This window comes from Lotus japonicus, chromosome 2 (genome assembly GCF_012489685.1).
Source record: "Lotus japonicus ecotype B-129 chromosome 2, LjGifu_v1.2".
NCBI classification, from domain to species: Eukaryota; Viridiplantae; Streptophyta; class Magnoliopsida; order Fabales; family Fabaceae; genus Lotus; species Lotus japonicus.
In genome coordinates this window covers 1,001,394-1,024,303 of record NC_080042.1, presented here as the reverse complement: position 1 = coordinate 1,024,303, position 22,910 = coordinate 1,001,394, and the positions used below count along the sequence as shown (strand labels likewise).

Genomic DNA, 22,910 nt, shown 5'->3' with positions numbered 1-22,910 from the left:
TTTAATAATATACTTTTATTATTTATTAACGGCTAGTTTTTTTTTTTGAGTAATCACTAGTTGTTAATATAAAGTTAGAATTATTTAGTTACTCATATAAAAGTAATTAAGAAATGAATTAACTTATTAATGGTCAAAGTATTAGTCCTTTATTTTATCAGAAAAATATCAGTCTTACACGGTTACTCGTATTAAATAGATAATTTTTTCCTTATCACTTGCTATTTCCCAGTGAATACTATTTCATTACTTATATTATAATAAAAAATGTAAACTAATTATTCACTAACACTATAAAATAGACTACTCAATTATAAAAATTTATCTATTTACTAATAGTAAATGTGAACTAATTTCTCTTATCACCGGTTGTTAGTTACTTAAAACTATTTGTGTACTTATTATCGGGTGTAATTTCTCTTTCCGATATAACAAAAAAATTTAAATATAGATCAATTTTGAAAAGTAAATAATATTAATATTATTTTTAAATTTAATTAATATTATTATCATCACTTGCTACTGTTAAATTAAAATCAATTGGTTAGTTATACATTTTAAATTTAGGTAGACTAATTAATAAAAAATTTAGTTTTAGTTACTTTTAAAACATACACACACACATAATGGTTTGTGATTCCGAATGTTTAATTCTTTCAATGTAACCATTGGTGGAGGTTAGAGTCAAATAATCAATTATCCCAAAAGTTTAAGTTGTTGGGTACGGTCATATGAATGATTTTATATTATATTCTAACACGCCCCTCACACAAGAGTCATTTGAGCTTGAAGAGTGGACAATGCACAGGCCGGTTATAATAAGAGTTAGATGAATGATTTTATATTATACTAGTATTTTTTACCCGTGCGTTGCATGGGGCCTTCTATTTTATTTTGTATTGTGTTTTTTTTATGGTTTTTTTAAAATTATTTATTTGTATGAAAATGTGAAAAAATAATTTATTTTTTTATAAATAGGTTTTTTTGTCGTAGGTTTTTTAATGAGTGTATTTATTTTTTAATTTGTGTTGCTTGTCCTTGTTTATCTAATTGATACTTTTGATTTATTCTTTTGATATAACAATTTTATTGTACTTTACATATAGAAGTAGTATTTTTTTGTAAGATCTTATTTAATATTAAGTTTGTCTTTTTGAGGTTCATAACTCATACGAAATAAATAATAATAAATTTATTTAAAATAATTTGAAGTTAACAGTATAAGTCCATATTAAATTATCACTATAAACCTTGATTTCTTCAGAGATGATCGCTTACATGAAAATGATGTCAATTATATTAAATTGTACAAAATCATATTTTGCAGTAGGAGTAGTGTCACTTGTAACCTCTTCAGTTTTTGAGATGCTCATTCAAGTAATCTTATATTTGTGTTTTGTGACTCTATATTTTATAGCAGATGCTTGAACCATAAAATGTTGAATCCCATAAACTTGTCATACATGAAGTGTGTCACTAAACTGTAGCATTTAAAAAACTACAATTTAAAAAATTCACTTAATTATGGCAACAATAAATAGTTTGGTTTAGGTACCATGAAAGTGGGGAAAACAAAGAAATTTAATACATTTTCAACGATTAAGAGCAGTTCAATACTATTAACAATTTGAGATTTTTTGAAATCTCTTGTTTTCCACGCATGAAGTACACAAACTGTTTGAGTCATCCTACAAAATAAAAAGTTGAGAAAATTAAAAAGAAAATAATGTTTTAGGTGTTTCAATTTGACATGATGAAATCAAGTTGAAGATCATCATGAAATAAAAATCATGTTAGAATACACGTAAACATTATAGGCTAGTCCATCAATAGTTAGTCGTTGGATATATGTACCTTAAAAAATGTCTTGAAGCGTGAGCCTTTGAAAATAAAAAGGCAATTACCTCAACAAAGCTTATGTGAAGTGCATATGTTAAATGAGTATTGACACTTATTACTTTATATAGTTGTAGAAAAAATGGTTAGAGATAGTTTTTTTTCTTTTGGTAAGATCTTATTTAGTATTAAGCAAAAATTTTTAAATTTCATAACTCATATAAAATAAATAATAATAATATTTTTAAGTAATTTTCAATTAATAGTAGAAGTTATTTTCTAAAAAAAATTAATAATAGAAGTCTATAAAATGACATGAATGACTGAAGTTCAAGAGGAAGAGATAGGAGTTTTTTTTATTGAGTGACCTTTAACTTTCAAGATTTATTATTAATATTAATTATTAGTTGATTAATACTTCAACAAACTTAAACTAATAATATGTGTCTTATGAAATTCATAACTTATATCATATTTAATATTAACTTTGACCTATGACATTCCATAACTCATATCAATTAAATAATAATAAATTTATTTAACATAATTTTGAGCTTAATAGTAGACAGTTATATACTTACATTGATGGAGGAAATTCAAGAGGAATATCAAACGGTTGAGATTAAAAGTCTGCTGAATATCGAACGGTTCTTAAAAATCACATATGAAATAATATGTATAATTACTTAAAAGCTCATAGATAAAAATAAATATATGAAACATTGTTTATTGATAGACTATTTTACCCTCGAGGTTGCTAAACTTTTCATTTATATTATATATAAATAAATATGAATAACTTTTCGAATTTTCATAACTCATATGAAATAAATAAAATGATATAAATTGAGTTAAACTTAAGATAGACGATGAAGATGACAACACCACACCAAGTTGTAAAATAAAATAAGGGTGACTCCCATTTAGTTGATTAAGTTCATAATGAAACAATAAAGATTACGAAAAATGCAAGAAACTTACATGTTTTCAAGATGTAACATTGGAAGAATGGAAAACAACATTGAAAAAACCTGAAAGAAAAAACAAATTGAAACTAAATCAATGAAATGTAAAAAAGGAGAAAAAAAGCTTCATTGTACCACAGTAGAAGAAAAGATTGTCATTTGGTCAACTAAGTTCATAATAAATTAATCAAAATTAAAAAAAAAAAGCAAGAAACTTACATTGGTTGAAGATTAAATTGTCAAAAAAATTGAAGCAAACATCATAAAATTGTTCAAGAAAAATAATGAAACACAATTAGAGAAATAACCAAGAAGATGACTTTAACGGTTTATGTAGAAAAAATATTTTTGAAACGAAATAGAAGTTATGAACATATCATAATAATATTGATAATCAATAGCAAAGAACAAAAACATGCATAAATTACAAAAGTAAAATAAAATGTGTAACTTTCATCTATTGAATAAGTGATAACAAAATGCATATTGCGAATAAAGACTAAATCTTACAGGAGTGGGGGATGAAGAATGAGAAAAAATAAGACCGTTTGGGAAGAACCGTAGCATGAGAATAAAATCTGAAGAAGAAATGATGGCGAAATCAGAACAAATAAATCAAAAGGGATAAATAAGGCGAAGAAAAAAGGGCACTTACCGGATGGAAGATGATGATAAAGTAAAACTCAATGTCTGAGAATTAAAAGTGATAAAGAAGAAGTGACCGGTGGAGAGGAAAATGATGCAAAAGAAAATTTTCTAACCTATTGGAAGATATTCTTGTGCTGAAATGATGCTGTTAGAGAATCCAAATTAGAGAGATTTCCTGCACATGAATGGAGATGTTGAATATCAAAATGAGAGAGATGAAAATAAGTTGAAAGATGAATGGAAAGATGTTTTATACATGGGAGAAGAAGGAAGACACTCTTGGTGATATTGTAACCACAATCTATGATCATGAGTTACAAAAGCAACAAATAAAACGGCAAAGAATATGGAAATGTTGTACAAATAATTTCATAAGAAAAGGATTAACGGTTAGGATTAGAAGAAATGAATGGTCAAGATTGATTTCATATTGAATTACTCACAAATTTACCTATTTGACCATGGAAAGTTTTCCACCCATATGCATTAAAATATTAAATTACAATTTTACCCTCAAGGTTGCAAAAACTCTTCCTTTATATAGTTTATAGATAGATAGATAGATAGATAGATAGATAGATAGATAGATAGATTTATAGATAGATAGATAGATAGATAGATTTTATATTGAATTACTCACAAATTTACCTATTTGACCATGGAAAGTTTTCCACCCATATGCATTAAAATATTAAATTACAATTTTACACTCAAGGTTGCAAAAGTTCTTCCTTTATATAGTTTATAGATAGATAGATAGATTCTAACAATTAGCAACTTATGAGGATTCCTTGGTGGCCAAAGTGTTCAAAGCTTGCTACTATCATGCCTCTAGTATTGGAGAGACACGCTTGGGCTTCAGTCCAAGCTTCAGATGGAGAAGCATTCTTAAAGCAAGGGACACCCCAATTTTCAAAGCTTGCTATTATATTCCACTTTTTTGTTTGATTCAAATGTGGCTATGTTTGGCATGTTTAGCTGATAAGCTAGCTGAAAGCTGAAAAGCTAGCTGAAAGCTTATAAGCTAGCTGATAGCTGAAAGCTGATAAGCTAGCTGAAAGCTGAAAAACTACGTGATTGAAACAAATGTGTTTGGTAGAACTAGCTGTTAAACAAGCTGAAATTGTAAAATGACATAAAAGGACATACTTGTATAATTATTTTTATATTTAACATTACTTTATTTTCACATTAATACCAAAATGATATTAATATTAAAATTATTATCACTTTAAATATTTTTATTAGCTACAGTTATATATCATCTTAAAAATATAATATTTATTTTTATTTATTTTTATTAATATAATATTTATAATACTTGTGGTGCGCAGCGGTGTGGCGGGAATGGTGGCGGAAACTGCATACGTAAGTGTGAGGGGAAAATAAGTTTAGTGTTTTTATAAATATATAAGGGTAATGGTAGAATTTTAATAAAATAATAAGGATAAAAATGAGAATAAATTTAATAAGCTATAAGCTACCTGAGATAGCTTATAGCTTAAAGCTTTAAGCTACTAAAATAAGCTCCTTTACCAAACACTTTTGAAGAGTTTTTAAGCTAGTCAAATAAGCTTTAAGCTAGTCAAATAAGCTATAAGCTAGCTGAAATGGCATGCCAAACATAGCCTGTGTGTTTTGATTCCATTGAATGAAATTGATAGTTCAGTGTTAAAATAATATATTAATTTCTTTTTAAAATTATTAATTTAGAAAACTAAAATTTAAAAATATTATGTACTTTAATTTATATCATATCTTACCATTATCATGTTCTTATCCTATTCTCTTATCCTATCATTTTTTATCCTACCTTGTTCACCAAACGGTCTCTTAAGCTAAAACCATTTTACACAAGTTGATCCACTCGTTTGGTGGTTACTATTAAGACATTATAAATGCATTTGTTTCAGCTTATTTTTAGAAAAAATAATAATTACAAAACCACTTTTTAAAAAGCTTTAAGATGTTTATTTCAACTTTTTTTAAATTATTTTTTTAAAAAAAGCTGCCTTGTGCTGGAACCCCATTTATATGTTGGTTGTTGTTCTCTCTCCTGACGAGGTGGGTGCGGAGGAAGGCGTTTCACAGCAGGTTGTTCCATCTTCTGTTTTGGTCCTTACTTCTCGGGGTATGCAGATGTTGGTTCTTCACGTTGGGAGGGTGCTTCATCTAATGATTTCCTGATTAAGGTTACTCTTATTGACCTTAAACCTCGTAGGCGTGTTGTCCTAAACACACAAAGGCAGGTTGTAAGCCTCGTTTGATGTCCCCGACCAATTTTAAGGATTGGTTACAACTGAGGATGGTAGTTCTTTTTATGTTATGGCCACGCCCTTAGCTTCTTTTTCATGGTTTTTTTGATCTAGCTTTATGTTTCTTTTGGGTTGTGTATTGTCGTAGAAGAGCTTTCTTTTTTATACTCTTTGGCTTTGTTCCATGATACTTGATTTTGTATATTTTGGTTTCTTAATGAGGTATGCACTTAAGGTCCTTTGTGGGGGGGGGGGGGGGGGGGGTCATGAAGCCGTCTTGCAGAAGCTTGTTTCGTCTTCTATTTCAGTTCTTACTAGGTATGGCAGATGTTGGTTCTTCGCGTTGGGAGGGGGCTTGATCTGATGATTTTTTGAATAAGGTTACTCTTAAACCTTATGGGCGTGGTCGTTCGGAAAAAAACCAAGGAAGGTCGTAAGCCTCGTTTGATATCCCCGACCAATTTTGAGGATTTGAGTTGATGAGGATAGATCTTTTTCTGTTATGCTCATGCCCATGGTCTTTTGGTCTAGCTCTCTATTTCTTTTGGGTTGTTTATTGTTGTGGAAGAGCTTTCTTTTTTAGGAGGTTTTTGGCTTTGTTCCTTGGTACTTTTATAAGCCTTTTTGTTTCCTAATGAGGGTTTTCTTCTTTTTTAGGAGGTTTTTCATGAAGATGGATGAAGATGAAGAATAAGAAGGATGAAGATGATTAAAGTTATGTTTGTTTAGTTAATTTAGAAATAAATTAGTTTAACTAACTAGAATTAAGAGTTTTTTAACGGCCAAATATCTCCTCCAGGGATTCGATCCCAGACCTGGATCCCTTCTCTCCCCAATTCATATGTCCCTCAGCTCTTAACACTTGAGTTATAATTCAATGACTGAATACAAGACCACTACACCATACCACAATTTGTTTGAATTAAGAGTTTTTGCAGAGTTCCAATCAGGTTAAAAACATAATATTCCTCAATTTCATTGACAAAAAAAAATTCCTAAATTTTTTGATTGTTGAAGAAACTTGAACCGATTGAGAAACTCATGGATTAACATGTTTATTATTTAGTTTCAAAAAAAAAAAACATGTTTATTATTTATTATTTACCCCTCCATTATATGTCCCCAGCTCTTAACACTTGAGTTATAATTCAAGAATGCAAGACCACTACACCAGACCACAATTTGTTTGAATCCCCCACCCCACCCCCATACCCACTCACATCACACCAGAAAACGAGTGACAGATACACAGTCACAAGGAAACGCTATTCCTTTTCTGAAATTACGTAATCACCCTTACCGTCCTGCTCCTTCAAAACAAAAACTACACATTGTCAACCTGGTTCCGACAAATTCACGTCGTACCATCCGAGATGTCGGTGAGTTTCATTTTCCTCTTCTCAGATCCCTTCCCCTTCCCCATTTCGTGTGTTAATTTTGTTCCTTGAAGTTTCTTATCGTTTCAGATTCTATGTGGGTTTCTTCTCTTTAAGTTTGTTTATGGCGCATTGTGTTGCGTTTTGGTTCTGCTTGGATATGAAAATCCTTGTATTTTGTCAAATGGAAAATGGGAACTCTTCTTTGATTGATATATTAAATTTTCATTCTTGGAAATTGTTAAGTGATATATGACCATATCCATGAATGGTTTTATAATTTAGATGATGTAGTTTATAACTATAAGTCTATAACTGCTCTTCTTGAACTTGAAGCAATAGGTACTGCTTTGGGGGTTTGGATCTACAGTGATGGAAGTAGCAGTATTATATTTTTCCCTCCAAAAAGGAGAAAACTTTGAGAGTTGGTTCTGTACCTGTTCCTGTTATAGTGTTATGTGGTTCATTCACCTATTGTTGATATACATGATTTGAATTGATTCACTCTGACATTTGAATTGCTTCAATTCAAGTGGAACCCTATGAGGTTCAATACATGTTAAGTGATTCATTCACCTGTTGATGAATGATAATACATTTTGGAATTGATTCATATTGTCATTTGAATTGGTTCTTTCCAAGTGAAACCCTATCACATTGATATTGTCTCTTAGTATAACGTTCCCGCTTGGCTTATTAAATTTTTGTTCAATTGCTTTGTCTTCTGAGCTATGAGGATAGTGCTGCTACAGTGCTACTCATTAGGCTTTTGTATCTTGCTGTCATTCTTTCATTTAGTTCTTAGTTCGACCGTTCTTTCCATTATTTCAAAGTAGAGATGGGTTTCTATTTCTATTTGACTAGTTGATCTCATTTTGCACATGGCCTTGCTTCATGGTTCTCCCTACTTTACAGAATGCCATCCTTGATATTTACTTTAATTTTACATTTTACGTATGTGCAGACCGTAATGGACCATACGGATCAAAGAGTTGAAGCGATTTCCCACTCTACAGCTTCACCAAATCGGACTAATCATGTTTCAGATGTGAGGAAGAAATTTTTACATAGTAAAATTGGTTACTGTTAGCACTATGATAGTAGAATAGATGGGTCGGGAATGAATACTAGGTTCCCAGTGTGGATTCCTATTCCCTGCTCACAGCATTATAAATGTGCATCGTAGTAACTGCATTTCAAAACTGGTGATATATATTACAATTAAGACTTATTAACACGTCCCTGCCCACTGTGTTTTGTTGCTATTTTAGCTGTGTCAATTTTTCTTAGTAGTATCGATTTCTGATATTCCTCGATGGACAAATTTCAAAGTTCATTCCATTTTGATTTCAGATAAGTACAGTCAAGGTTAGCAACATATCACTGATGACTTCCAAGAAGGATATTGAAGAATTCTTTTCATTTTCAGGTGATATTCAATATATTGAGATGCAAAGGTCAGGGAACTTGCAATTTATCTTTATTCATTTCTTATGATTGTTATTGTTTTATACTAAATGTCACCTGAATATTTTGTTGTCATTCTGCAGGGAATCTGATCGCACCCAAGTTGCTTATGTTACTTTTAAGAATTCACAGGGAGCAGAGACAGCAGTTCTCTTAACAGTATGTTTATATGCAAATAACTTTTTGTATTGAAAATCTTACTGAGAGCTTTGCACCAATGTATCTTATCTATTATTTCCATTCAACTATTCAAGCACTAAAACTGATAAAAGTAAGATAGAAAGAAACAGAAACTTAGTTTTTTATATATATATTGAAAAGTCATGTACTTATTCTTGAATTTTAATATAGGGTTCCAAGATAGCTGACCTATATGTCACAATCACACCTGTGGAGAAGTACCAGCTTCCCCCTGATGCTCTTCCCTCAAGTCCAGTAAGTACTCAATTGTTTGTTCATTCTGATATTCATTGTGCTGCAGTTAATCATGCGAAATATAAACTCTTTTGCTTATCATGCCTGAACTATGTGCCCAAAATATAAGTGTCAAAGTATACATAGAATGTGTATTTTTAATACATTTGACATTAAATTATTATTGTTGACCGACTTGTAGGATATGAAACATATGGCTTCACTGTAGCAGCCAAATTGTATGGTGCTTAATATCTTTGTTTGGGTATGATATCAATACATTATTTTAGATTTGGGGTGCGTTTGAGTAAACAGGTTAATTCAGCGCTTATCGCATATGTGCTTATCATAAGCTAATTTCCAAAGCTTATTGAAATATACTCAAAATAAGCTTTAAGTATGTGTAAACGCTTATCTATAAGATAATCTAAGCAGCTTATGAAAATAAGCGCAACAACTTATAGGTCATAAGTTATTTACATAAGCTCTCTCTAACACGTAAGATAAGCTCAAATGATGGTAGGTAACCACCCCTTTACTACTTGAGTTAGTTAGTCCGTTAGGGAAGTCATGTGGGTAGTTAGTGAATTGGTTAGAGATTAGAGAGAGTGAAGAGAGACTATAAATAAGAGGGTGAGGAGAATAGTGAGGGTATTTTGTTTGTAATTGGGAATTTAGGGAGAGTCCTGGTCTCTCGAATACCAGGGATTTGTGTATTTTTCATGTCATTCTTTCAATAGTATTCAGTATCTCTCTTTGTTCATAGCTCATAGCTGGTACCTATCAAATAAGCTCTTCCAAACAGGGCCTTTCCTTGTTTTGCTGTTGATATTGGCAACTTTTCTGCAGCAGTGAACTGAAAACAGCTCTGGCCTGAAGATGATGGTGCAATATCTTATATACACCAAATTACTACTTTTGTCCAACCTGATCGAAATTTGCCCTGTTATAACATTTTCTTGTGAAATTAGATTCATAACTAAATGCCTGCATTGTGGGTATTGTATCTGGTGCTCAAATAAATATACTGTAAACTTTGTACAATCTCTGCATGTATATACTAATTCTTCAGTCCCCAAAGTATACAACAAATGTGTTACAAATAAATTCTCAACCATAAACAACAGGAAATTCGAATTTCTGTGCTATTTATTTCTTAATACCTTTAATGATTCTGATGTTCAATGCTCTTCTTAATAGACAAACCAAAGTGCTGCTGCCGTTAAGAAGGCTGAAGACGTAATAAGCACCATGCTAGCCAGGGGTTTCATTTTGGGAAAGGATGCAATCAACAAGACAAAATCCTTTGATGAACGCCATCATTGGACCTCAAATGCTTCTTCCACAGTTGCTTCCATTGACCGTAAAATGGGTATAAGTGATAAACTAAGTATTGGAACAGCCATTGTCAATGATAAGGTGAGAGAGGTGGATGGAAGATTTCAGATTTCTGATATGACAAAGTCCGCAATTGCTGTCGCTGAGCAAAAGGCGAGTAGTGCTGGTTCTGCTATCATGAGCAATCCTTACGTATCCACTGGAGCTTCATGGCTGTCAAGTGCCTTCACTGCTATTGCAAAGGCGGCAGAGGATGTCAGCACGATGACAAAGGAGAAGCTTGAACAAGCCGAGGTGGAAAAGAAGGATACCATTTACAATGAAAGGAAAGGGAGTGTTGATGAATATGCACAGATGCACTTAGATGAGTCTTCAGATTGGGGTCCTGCAGTTGTTCCTGTTAATTCGGACAACGACAGTAAGCTGTGAATTCTATAACTTGAACTCACGTGTGCTCACAAGCACAACGGGATTGACTTAGTTGCATAGTATTTCTCAATCTTCAGTTGCTGCAAGTTCGCTGTATTATGAAATGTCTTATTGATTGTTTATGGTGATTGTAAAGGTGTATCTTACAGATGTTCTTCCTATATGCAATCAACATTCATGTAAAATAATTCATTCTTATTTGTTTTTACCATACTTTTGAGTTTTTCCTTCACCTCTCCCTTTAGTTCACATGTTTATGGAGGAGTTTTAAGTGTAATAGCATCAACAATATGATTCAATTTTACAGAACTTCATCTCATGAGGAGCATGGCAGATAAGATAATTCTATTTCTTTTGATTTTCTATTTTTCTCTTCGGTGATTTCGCATCTATATTTGTTTGTCATGATGAACGTCTTCATTTGGATTGTTTCCCGCATGCAAGTTCTTTAAGTTCTAAGCTCCCTGATAATAGTTCAGTTGATGTCTTAAACACAATGAAATTCACCTCATTTTTTCTTCTTTGTTTTTACTTCACCGGCAACAATATGATTGTTTGAGAGTATGTTTCTAATGGAAATATAACAGGTCTAATCAGGTACTAGTTTTCTTATATTAGGACAGTATTAGGAACTATGATCCAGCAGCTGGCCCAAGTGAGTCATTAGCCCATGTGGGGTCGAAGCCCAAAGAGTGGAAGGTATACTCTAGAAGGGGCAAAAGGGACAAAGGGAGTAGTAACTAACTAACAGCACAGCTGGTGAGCTGGCGAGAGAGAGGGGAGGTAGGATTGTAATCCATTCCATAATATAAGGAAGGTAGTGAGAGGTAGGGAGGCATTCTGAAATCATTGAGCGTGTAGTAATGAGTAGGAAGCAATAGCTTCCTATAGGAGCTTGGCTCTGGTCAGTTTAGGAAAGGCTTTTCCTTCTCTGTAACGATTTCCAATTCATCAATAAACAATCCTGATTACTGTTTCATTCCTTCAGTTCTATTTTCTGTTTTGGGTTTCCATCAAATTGGTCCGACCTGCCGGATTGATTCGCCGGAACCAGTGAATGCCACCCAGAAAATCCAAACACACGACAAACTCGATGGAAGCAAAGCTTGATGCTCTTGAAGGCGAGCTCGCTGAGATGCGAACGTCGCTGGTAGCTGTTACGACGGCGATGAAGGATCTTCCTGCATCGTTGATTGCGATGATGGAACGATCGTTAGGAAAAATGTCACACAGGGAAGATGCAAGTGCAAACCGAGACAAGGGAGAAAGCTCAAGCGCTGAGGTTCCTGAGCAACCTGAAGCGAACGAAGGAGGACCACGAACGCAACCTCTACACGGCGATGCGTTGGCGGAGTTTCGCCAGTCAGTAAAGAAGGTAGAGTTGCCGATCTTCGACGGGAGAGACCCGGCGGGCTGGATCTCACGCGCGGAGGTGTATTTCCGTGTGCAAGAGACTTCACCGGAGGTCAAGGTGAGCCTCGCTCAGCTCAGCATGGATGGACCCACCATCCATTTTTACAACTCTTTGCTCGAATCAGAAGCTCCCCTGACGTGGGAGAAGTTGCGTCAAGCTCTTCTGGAGCGTTATGGCGGTCACGGCGACGGTGACGTGTACGAGCAATTGACTGAGTTGCGTCAGAAAGGTACGGTGGAGGAGTACATTACCGAGTTCGAATATTTGACGGCCCAAATCCCAAAATTACCTGAGAAGCAATACCAGGGATACTTCTTGCATGGTCTGAAAGAAGAGATACGGGGAAAGGCGAGGAGCTTGGTGGCGATGGGCGGAGTGAACCGCTCAAGATTGCTCTTGATCGCCCGGGCGGTGGAGAAGGAAGTAAGGGGTGAAGCCGGGTCGGGTTATAACCGTAGTTCGAGGATTGGTGGAGCGGGTTTTCGGACTGGCGATCGCCCAGGGCCGGGTCGCCCGGGAAGCACCGATTGGGTCTGGGTCAAAGGCGCTAAGGATAATGGGCCCGCGATTACTAATAAACCAGTTTTTGGTGGCCCAAAAGGAGACCCCAAGGCAACAACAGAAGCTAGGAGGGCCGGTCCACGTGACAGGGGATTCTCCCATCTCACTTATCATGAATTATTGGAGCGGAAACAAAAGGGTCAGTGCTTCAAATGTGGAGGCCCTTTCCACCCAATGCACAAATGCCCCGATCGCCAACTCCGAGTGCTGCTCGTCGAAGACGGCGACGACGACGCCGGCGATGGGAACATTCTCGCCGTAGAGATGAACGAGATGGAAGACGAGGTCGATGGTGAGCTAAGTATAATGAGTTTGTGCAATCTCGTCGACCATGGTGAGCCGCCACAAACCATGAGGCTACAAGGAAAAGTGCGAGGGGTGCCCGTGCTCGTGTTAGTCGACAGCGGAGCCACTCATAATTTCGTTGACCACAAGGTTGTGCAACGAATGAGCTGGGAAGTGGAAGACACTCCACGGATGTCCATCAAGTTGGGAGATGGTTTCCAGACTCACACCAGAGGTAAGTGTAAGGAGCTTGACCTGGAGATTGGGGATTACAAGTTCTCGTGCACACCCCATTTGTTTGATCTGGGAGGCCCTGATATTGTGCTAGGAATTGAATGGCTCAAGACGTTGGGAGATACAATTGCTAATTGGGGAAAGCATACTATGAGTTTCTGGCACGGCACACAGTGGGTAAGGCTACAGGGTCTTAGTGCTGGCGGAAGTTCCATGGGGGCGTTGCAAAGCATCCTGAGAAGGTCTGACCTTGACAGCAAGCTAGCGTTTGGACTCTTGGAGCACCGGCATGAGGTTCCCAAAGGTCAGCATCTAGAGGCAGCGCAACAGGAAAGCTTGCAGAAGTTGTTGCAAGAGTATGACAGTGTGTTTGAAGCTCAGGAGGGGCTACCCCCGAGTCGAGGCAAAGAGCATTGTATCAACATAAAGGAAGGGCAGGGACCAGTCAACGTCAGACCATATCGTTATCCCCATACCCATAAAAATGAAATTGAAAGGCAGGTTCAGGAGATGTTGTCAGCCGGCATCATACGACATAGCTCAAGCGCTTACTCCAGTCCAGTGCTCTTGGTCAAGAAGAAGGACCAGTCATGGCGTATGTGCGTGGATTACCGCGCACTCAATAAGGTAACAGTCCCTGACAAGTTTCCCATTCCTGTAATTGAAGAGCTGCTCGATGAGTTGAATGGTGCTAAATTTTTCTCAAAGCTTGATCTCAAGTCGGGGTATCATCAGGTTCGCGTAAGGGCAGAGGATGTGCATAAAACGGCATTTCGTACCCATGAAGGGCACTACGAATTCCTCGTAATGCCGTTCGGTCTCATGAACGCACCATCGACGTTTCAGAGTTTGATGAACGCAGTTTTTCGTCCCATGCTCCGGAAGGGAGTGCTTGTATTTTTTGATGATATTCTAGTGTATAGCAGCGATTGGGAAAAGCACCTATTGCATCTTGAGAAGGTCTTACAACTCCTCCAACAGCAACACTTGACAGCAAACAAGAAGAAATGTCAGTTTGCGCAAGACTCAGTTGAATACTTGGGGCACCTGATTTCAGCACAGGGAGTGGCGGTTGATCCTAGCAAGGTGGCGAGTGTCAAGAGTTGGCCCGTGCCCAAGAATGTAAAAGGGGTGAGAGGTTTTCTTGGATTAACCGGTTACTACAGGAAATTTATTCGGGATTATGGGAAAATAGCAAGGCCACTCACAGATTTGACAAAGAAAGATGCTTTTCAGTGGGGAGCTACAGCACAAAATGCATTTGAAACTCTAAAAGGGAAGCTCACAACGGCCCCTGTTTTGGCACTTCCAGATTTTGAGAAAGAATTCCTAATTGAGTGTGATGCGTCAGGGTGTGGCCTCGGGGCGATTTTGATGCAAGACAAGAAACCCATAGCATACTATAGCAAGGCCTTAGGACCACGGAACCTCGCTAAGTCCGCCTATGAGAAAGAGCTTATGGCAGTAGCTTTGGCGATACAGCATTGGCGTCCTTACTTATTGGGACGGAAATTTCTTGTGTCTACTGATCAGAAGAGTCTTAAAGAGTTGCTCCATCAAAAGATTATTACTGGGGAACAACAGAATTGGGCCGCGAAGCTATTGGGGTATGACTTTGATATCGTTTATAAACCTGGGAAGTTAAATAAGGGAGCAGATGCGCTATCGCGCGTTGGGGAATATGGTGAGATCAGGACCGTGTGCACGTACCCGCGCTGGGAAGATCACCAGTTGATAGCAACAGAGGTTCAGCAGGATGCAAAACTTAAGCATGTGATCATGGAGTTACAAAATGACCCATCAACTCATCCGGAATTCAGTCTACAGCAGGGGATTCTGTTGTACAAAGGGAGGCTGGTTTTGTCACATACTTCCTCTCTAATTCCACAGATGTTAAAGGAATTTCATGCCACCCCACATGGCGGGCACTCCGGATTTCTCCGCACCTATCGGCGGCTCGCGGCCAACATCTATTGGGTAGGCATGAAGAACACGGTGCAAGAGTTTGTTCGTAGCTGTGATACATGCCAAAGACAAAAGTACATGGCCTCATCGCCCGCAGGCTTGCTGCAGCCTCTACCCATCCCAAATCAGGTGTGGGAAGATCTCTCGATTGATTTCATAACTGGCCTACCTAAATCCAGGGGATACGAGGCAGTGCTAGTGGTCGTGGATCGCCTATCCAAATTCTGTCACTTCATTCCGCTGAAGCACCCCTATACTGCGAAGAGCATCGCTGAATTGTTTGCCAAGGAAGTCATACGTTTGCATGGAGTTCCCTCAACCATTGTGAGCGACCGGGACCCAGTATTTATGAGTCATTTCTGGAAAGAGCTTTTCCGGTTGCAGGGCACACAGTTGAATATGAGTTCCGCGTACCACCCCGAATCGGATGGACAAACGGAAGTCGTAAATCGCTGTTTGGAAACGTATTTGCGTTGTTTTTCGGCTGATCAACCTAAAACGTGGGCAACTTGGATCCATTGGGCTGAGTATTGGTTCAATACATCTTACCACTCAGCCACACATATGACCCCGTTCGAGGTTGTTTATGGACGCAAACCCCCAGCAATCACACGTTGGGGACTCGGGGAGACCAGGGTTGACGCAGTGCAACGTGAATTGGTTGATCGAGATGAGGTTCTGCGCCAGTTGAAGGCACAACTCTTGCGAGCCCAGGGTCGAATGAAGTCACAAGCTGACACTAAGCGGGTTGAAAAATCATTTACTGTCGGGGAATGGGTCTTTGTGAAGCTTCGCGCACATCGTCAACAATCTGTAGTAACCCGGGTTCATGCAAAGCTGGCAGCCCGATACTATGGGCCTTATCCTATCGTGGCTCGTGTGGGTGCGGTGGCTTACAGGTTACGTTTACCAGAAGGATCGCGAGTTCATCCTGTGTTTCATGTGTCATTGCTCAAGAAGGCGATTGGGGACTACTCTGCAGAAGCAGATTTGCCAGATCAATTGGAGGGCGAGTGTGATGACAAGGACACACCCGACACTGTTTTAGCCACTCGCCTGGTGAAGTTGCAGGGTGACACCATTCAGCAGCTACTAATTAAATGGCAAGGCAAAACTGCTGAGGAGGCTACCTGGGAGGATGCCCTCACCATCATGAGTTTATACCCAAACTTCAACCTTGGGGACAAGGTTGTGAGTTCAGACGGCGGCATTATTAGGAACTATGATCCAGCAGCTGGCCCAAGTGAGTCATTAGCCCATGTGGGGTCGAAGCCCAAAGAGTGGAAGGTATACTCTAGAAGGGGCAAAAGGGACAAAGGGAGTAGTAACTAACTAACAGCACAGCTGGTGAGCTGGCGAGAGAGAGGGGAGGTAGGATTGTAATCCATTCCATAATATAAGGAAGGTAGTGAGAGGTAGGGAGGCATTCTGAAATCATTGAGCGTGTAGTAATGAGTAGGAAGCAATAGCTTCCTATAGGAGCTTGGCTCTGGTCAGTTTAGGAAAGGCTTTTCCTTCTCTGTAACGATTTCCAATTCATCAATAAACAATCCTGATTACTGTTTCATTCCTTCAGTTCTATTTTCTGTTTTGGGTTTCCATCAGACAGATTTGTTTCCTTAGATGTTGTTCTATATCTTTGGTAAGTAATTATACATGCAGGTCTACTACATAATGTAAAAACAATATGCATATTTGATCATTGGTAATTCATGGTCAAAATATTTCCGTTCTTATTAAAGCTGCGGATCTCAGAGATTGTATTTTCAGTTACCATCATCAGCCTTTGTTATAAATCAAGCCAGCGTTCATCGTTGTGTTCGTTCAACTCATGTTGTACACTTGTGACTATGGCAAAGCCAATCTTTATCAGTAAGAAACAAGTTATTTGGCTTGCAAACAGGTAACTGTCTCGGTCACTAACTATCATAGGGTATTTAATAATGTATTAAGTTGGATCTGTACCAAAATGTGAAACTGGAGTGTCTCAAGGACGCTTCTATGAATTATTTGAGTTCCTTTGCTGAATTCAGTGTGTGAACTGTGAAGGGGAGATATTAGACAAGAGCATGCTGTCATTTATTGAGTAACAAATATTTAGACTTTTGTCATATCATTTATCTTTTGTTTTGTCTCAGAATTATTTTGAAAATCAAACATAAGTATTTTTACATTATCCAATCCAACCCTAAACTTTTTAACAAATCTAATGCATCCATGATATACAAGGAGGTGACAAAAGACAATATAATCTCAGGAAGAAACAATTATATATAATGCAATTGAAAGAAGAATAACATCTGTATAATCCTGTATCATGTCTCTTTGAAGGTTAATAACTGTTGACAGCTGAGTTTTCTGCCTCGTTGCTAGGTTTCAATGCTTTGATAAAATCTAGATACCTTGTGTGGTATATCGGTTTCTGGTTATGAACTATTGATATAGTTACATGGGAAAAAATAATGGAATTTCCTTCCTCTAGGGTAGGCAAACAAATGAGATTTATTAACTATAAATGATGAATCAACCAGGCATGAGAAAGCCACTTTCCTTCAGATGAGTAGGAACTACTGCCACCAAACTGAATGTGTAACCAATGTGCCCCTCCAGCTAGCATGTTATCATAGATAACGTAACAACCATTCCAGGCTCTGTTGAAGTGAAGATATAAATATTAAATCATAGCAATAATTAGAGACATGAAATGATAATAAAGGAAATTATCCATTTCATTCTAATTGTAGTGTGGTGCTTTTGTCAGCATAGCAAATGAAATGTGATTTATTTGATAATATCTGCATTGCATCATATGACATTTCTGGAGGATGCTTTTGTTTTTTGGTTTTAACCTCAAAACTAAAGGAAAATGTAAGCTAACATATTATAGGACATTAGGAATAGCATACCTCCATGCATTCATGCAAATTCTCATCCTTTGATCTAACGTGGATCTGCAAAATCATACAATTAATCATCTATTTCCTATTCTAATTACAATCTTACTCATAATGGAAGATGCACACTACAGGATAATTAGCTCAAGAAAAGGTGACATTCAGCATTCAGAAAAAAGGCACACAGACAGAACAGATTGGAAGTGTTTTCACAATTTCAATGCAGCCATACAAATACTTTCCTAGTACTCCACTGTGATTGATTTTATTTACTAAGTGCATGTTTGAAAATCCTTTTATAATTGATTCGTGTCATAATTAATTCTAATGAAAGAAAAGTTGAACCAAACATACATTAAACTACAATGATGACTTAAAATACCACCAAAGGACCAAATGAATCTGAAATTAAATCCATGAAGTATATCTAGCCTTGCCTAAAGAATAGATAACTAAACATGCCTTTTCATGTACTGATTACCCTTATGACATTGATGATGCAATGAAGCTTCAAATAAAACCTTAGTTCTGTATCACAAAAATAATTACCCCTATGACTTTATGGGATGCATTCTGATTGAGTTCTAGTTCTAGACAAGCCAGGATTACAAGTGCAGCAGCAACTGTTGAGGGCCAGAAACGCAGCTGCTCATTAGCTGACAGTGCCAGTACAGCAAGGTACTTGACCCTTTTCTCCACAACTAAATCAGCATTAGCAGCTTTCAGATAGAACCTGCAAATATTTTAACAAAAGGGTTGTAGTTTAGCTGAAATCTTGAATGATATATAAATTAAGATCTGAAACAAGGTACATTTATGATCATGATTCTGCCATAAGAATGTAGAGAAAGACTTATACCACAAGAAACTGTAGATGGTTGGCAGAAAACACTGGAACTCGAGCACCTCCTGCACCACCCATTCCATAGCTACCACCTCGCATCTACTGTATACACTGTCTCCTATGTTGAAATTTTTATGCCCCAGTCTGCAGAGCCTTAAAAGATTCAGTAATTCATTTGATAACAATGGAACAAATTGAAAGACTTCACGAAGTTTACACTACTAACATATAAAGTAAGTCACATTATTACAGAAATCATGGCTAAGAAAACCTCTATTATAGCTGAGAGGAGAGATAACATGTGGTTTCTCCATTTCAATATGAACCAACTAATAAGCTAGGCTGCTTCTCCATTTCTCAAAATTAAAATTGTTTTAATTAGTGACAGTACATTACTATCGAGTTTAACTGTAAGTAAAATTGATCAAGCAAAACCAAATTAAATCCTAGTATATTTTTGTTGTCCCTAAATTTTAAGGCTCTCAATACTAGCCAAATAAGTAAATAGAGACACGTGAAAACAATTTTATTCCCCAACACGACGATGCGAAGAAATGCAAAAATTAAGTCACGAACCTGTTATATTGCTGGTTTTCTTCAATCCTGGTGGCTAGCGTGAGGCAGGCAATTCCAAGAATTTGAAGGTTTCGTCTGTCCTTGAAGTATCCTTTGCCCAGGAATCGGTCAAGCAGGCTGATTCCAAGAAACAATGTCTCTTGTCGAAGCTGTTTTTGACAAGATTGCTGCACATTAATTCAAAGCAACTTTTAGAAATAAAAGGAATTAAAAATCAGCTGGCAATTCAAATCCAATAGCTCAATTCTAAACAATAGTTCATTCCCAAGCAACGCTCAATTCTGAACTTCATTTCTATAGTTCATTAACACCCAAAAAAGAGGGGTATGTCTAACAAATTCATATGTTTTTGTCGTATTATTTCCTTCTCTACTCCTTGTTTGACTTCACACTTGCCTGTAATTAGTGTCTTCATACCATGCCCCACAAGTCCCAACACTCAAAAATTGATCATGACTAATTACTTCATCACATCGAATTGAATATACAGCGTATAAGTTATTCTTTCGTGAATAGACTATTAATTAAAGGTCTAAGATATTAAAAAACAAAATTTGAACGTTAAGATATTAAAATAATAATTTGGTAATTAATACCCTAAATTTTTTTTATTAAGGAATGAAAAAATAGAAGTCTTAATTAAAATATAACGTTATTACTTATTTCCAATATATAATTTTCACTTTGATTTTTAACTAATTCTCCGAAGAGATTTTTTGGGTTACATTTGCAAATTCTCTAAAAAGATTAGTTAATATTTGTTTCAAAATAATAATAAAAAATCCTATTGTTTCTTTGTCTTGAGAATGTTTGTCTCTCAAGTCTCAAGAAAACCTATATATGATAAAAAAAAATCCCATTTAACTTAGTTAATACTTCTATTATCCTAAATTTTTAATTGCTCATGTCTTACTGAAACTATAATCATGTAATAATAGTAGTAAGAACTAATTTGACAATGGCAAAACAATGCGTCTTGCTTGTGAGAAATCTAGAAGCATTAAATAATGTAGAGACGCAGCTAGTGTGACTTCTAAGTTGAATTTTAGTAATCTTTTGTGGAGGATGAACCAGAAGGAATTAATTTCTCACTACCTATCGATGGTTCTAAGCCACAGCAGCGTGAAAAAGCAACTAACTGCCCACATGCACGAATGCGCGAAAAGTGCATGGCGTTGAAGGATTTATTAAAGTGCGCCGCAGTACACTAGAAGAAGCATCAAACATCCAAAAGAATCTGACGTGTCATTAGACAATTGGAAGCCAAAGATGATTCTCCAACACTCTCGTTGCAGGGAATGTATGCTCTCTAAGACTCTAACTGAATCCAGTTTGTGCATCACCCTCTTTCAAACGTGTTCTCTCTCAGGCATTCGGAAACGCAACTTAATAACGAACTACTACGAGTTAAGCAAACCACAAAACAAATTAATCCAAATCATGACAAGCTAATAATCAAAGCATGAAGAGCAGCACTTAACTCTGTTTCAATGGCGAAATTAACAACGAAAAGCAACAAGAGAAGCAGCATCATAATAATAATCCTAATAATTGGGATTTAGTTACAGAGCAAATTAATTACCTCAATGATCCAGTGAACCATTTGTGAGCGTTGCTGAAGCACGAGCTCTCCAAATTCTGTGGCAGATAAATACGCTTCAGCATAATTCCACAGGAACACTTGCTTCCTTTCTCTCTTTCTCAGCAATTGGTAACTATCTTCGTCATCAGAATCTTCAAACCTTGCAAACTGGAATCAGTAACAGCGAAAATTAAGAATCTCTGAATGAAGAAGCAGATTTCTAACAGAACTAGTAATCAATTTTGAACTCTCATTAAGTAATTGAAGCAATTAAGCAAACGTATATACTTTGTCCTGAAGAGAAGCATCTTCTTCGACGATTGAAGCATTAAACGGAGAAGCTAGAGTTGAGAATTCGTTGAGGTACTGAACGAACAGAGAGTATGTTGGTGAAGGAGTTTCTCCGACGGATCCTTCGGAAAACTGGCTTCCAGAATCGGCGAACAGTGACGGAGTGTAATCTGAGAACTCTATCTCTGAGGATTCGCCGAAGATCTCGGAGTGAAGTTCAGAGAACGAAGTTTCCTGGCTGGAGCAGTACACCGTTTCGTCGTCATCGTCGTCGTCGCAGCACGAGAATCGCAATTGCTCAGAGCAAGCAAGATCGGAATCACCGGCGCCTGAATCATCATCCGATCCATACTTCAGAATCGATTGCGATATCAAATCAGCGCAGTTATCACCAGCGTGATGGCTCCTTGAACCTTGAGAGAATTCGGACTCCGATGCTCTGTTCTTATTCTCCTCCAACGACGTCGCGCGAACACCAGAGCTTACCGAAATGAAGTCGTTTCGGTTCAAATTTCCTTTGCTGAACTTCAAATGCTGAACGGAATGTTGCTCCGCGGCGGCACAAGTAATCTCCGATTTCGTACAAGCTTCGGAAACTTCATCGTTCACCTTCGGATCGTTACTTTCTCTTCCGCTCCTGAACTTCAAAATCAAGGTTCTGCTGCGTTCCTGAACTCCAGAATTGGAGTCCACGCATGAAGACTCTGACACCTCCGCTTCATTTTCGATCCGCTTCTCGAATCTCCGATTTCTCAGCAAATCCGCACGCTCAACGTTCTGAACGTCGTCAATTTCTTCAGATAATCCGTTCCTCGAGTTCGTCCTTCCTTTTCCGGCGAATATGCTGGAAGCTCTGCTCGAATTGCAGGAAGCTTCGCCACCGGCGAAGTCGGAGCCGGAGCTCGAGTCAACTGAGACGACGGAGAAGAACCGAGGATTCTCGCCAGAGGTTTTCTGCCTCAGCGAGGATAGAAGCACCGGCGAGATCTGACGTCGTCGCCGGCGAGGCAGTTTGGACCGGAGCTTCTTGCTTAGGATGTGCGACGGTGGCTCCTGGTGGAGCTTCCGCTTGGAAGTTTTGGATCTAGTTGGCATTGGTGTTTGGTTACCGAGAAAATGGAGAGAAAATTGAATTGAATTTGTGCGTTGAGTGGTGATGATTGAGATTGAAACTGAATGGAGAGAGAGAGAGTGAGGGGAGTGTGTTTGAACGGTTATGGAAGTTGTGGAAGTGAAGGAAGGAAAACGAGGGAGGAGGGTATTTATATGGCACGTACGGTCCCACGTAATGCGCGCGTTTTCCGTGCACCACGTCTCCACACACATGACGACTGTTAAGTGTAAGAAGTGCAATGGAAATTCATTAACTAATAGTTGTATTTAACTAAGCAGTACTTTTTGGGTGATTTATTCATTAATTAAAACTTTAAAATAAGCAGCTGTTTTAGAAAAAAGTTGTTTCAAAAAAAGTGATATTTTAAAATTTCATGATCTCAGTAAAGAAAAAATCTTATGAAATGTATGATACTTTGAAAA

At 37.2% G+C, this 22,910-nt stretch overlaps 2 protein-coding genes across 2 annotated transcripts; one reads left to right on the top strand and one right to left on the bottom strand.

The window, feature by feature from the left end:
- The first annotated feature begins 5,493 nt into the window (after nt 1-5,493).
- On the top strand, nt 5,494-10,939 carry LOC130737362 (binding partner of ACD11 1-like). Its single transcript, XM_057589110.1, has 7 exons — nt 5,494-5,641; nt 6,362-7,083; nt 8,045-8,128; nt 8,434-8,537; nt 8,631-8,706; nt 8,899-8,982; nt 10,162-10,939. The coding sequence occupies exons 2-7, from the start codon at nt 7,078-7,080 to the stop codon at nt 10,726-10,728; spliced, it is 921 nt and encodes a 306-aa protein (XP_057445093.1). The 5' UTR covers nt 5,494-5,641; nt 6,362-7,077; the 3' UTR covers nt 10,729-10,939.
- A 6,501-nt stretch (nt 10,940-17,440) lies between these two features.
- On the bottom strand, nt 17,441-22,469 carry LOC130735134 (cyclin-SDS). Its single transcript, XM_057587233.1, has 7 exons — nt 21,372-22,469; nt 21,084-21,251; nt 19,502-19,668; nt 18,941-19,069; nt 18,631-18,814; nt 18,094-18,138; nt 17,441-17,838 (listed from the first exon to the last, which is right to left on the bottom strand). The coding sequence occupies exons 1-7, from the start codon at nt 22,467-22,469 to the stop codon at nt 17,809-17,811; spliced, it is 1,821 nt and encodes a 606-aa protein (XP_057443216.1). The 3' UTR covers nt 17,441-17,808.
- Nucleotides 22,470-22,910: the final 441 nt, after the last annotated feature.

What these genes read in the sequence shown, in the direction of transcription:
- LOC130735134 (XM_057587233.1), bottom strand. Translation starts at nt 22,469, where the DNA reads ATGCCAACTAGATCCAAAACTTCCAAGCGGAAGCTCCACCAGGAGCCA. An exon ending in ACCATCTACAGTTTCTTGTG is followed by an intron (nt 18,815 to 18,940) that starts GTATAAGTCTTT and finishes AAATATTTGCAG; the next exon opens with GTTCTATCTGAAAGCTGCTA. An exon ending in CATCCCATAAAGTCATAGGG is followed by an intron (nt 18,139 to 18,630) that starts GTAATTATTTTT and finishes ATGATTTTGCAG; the next exon opens with ATCCACGTTAGATCAAAGGA.
- LOC130737362 (XM_057589110.1), top strand. An exon ending in AGACAGCAGTTCTCTTAACA is followed by an intron (nt 8,707 to 8,898) that starts GTATGTTTATAT and finishes ATTTTAATATAG; the next exon opens with GGTTCCAAGATAGCTGACCT. An exon ending in ATGCTCTTCCCTCAAGTCCA is followed by an intron (nt 8,983 to 10,161) that starts GTAAGTACTCAA and finishes TCTTCTTAATAG; the next exon opens with ACAAACCAAAGTGCTGCTGC.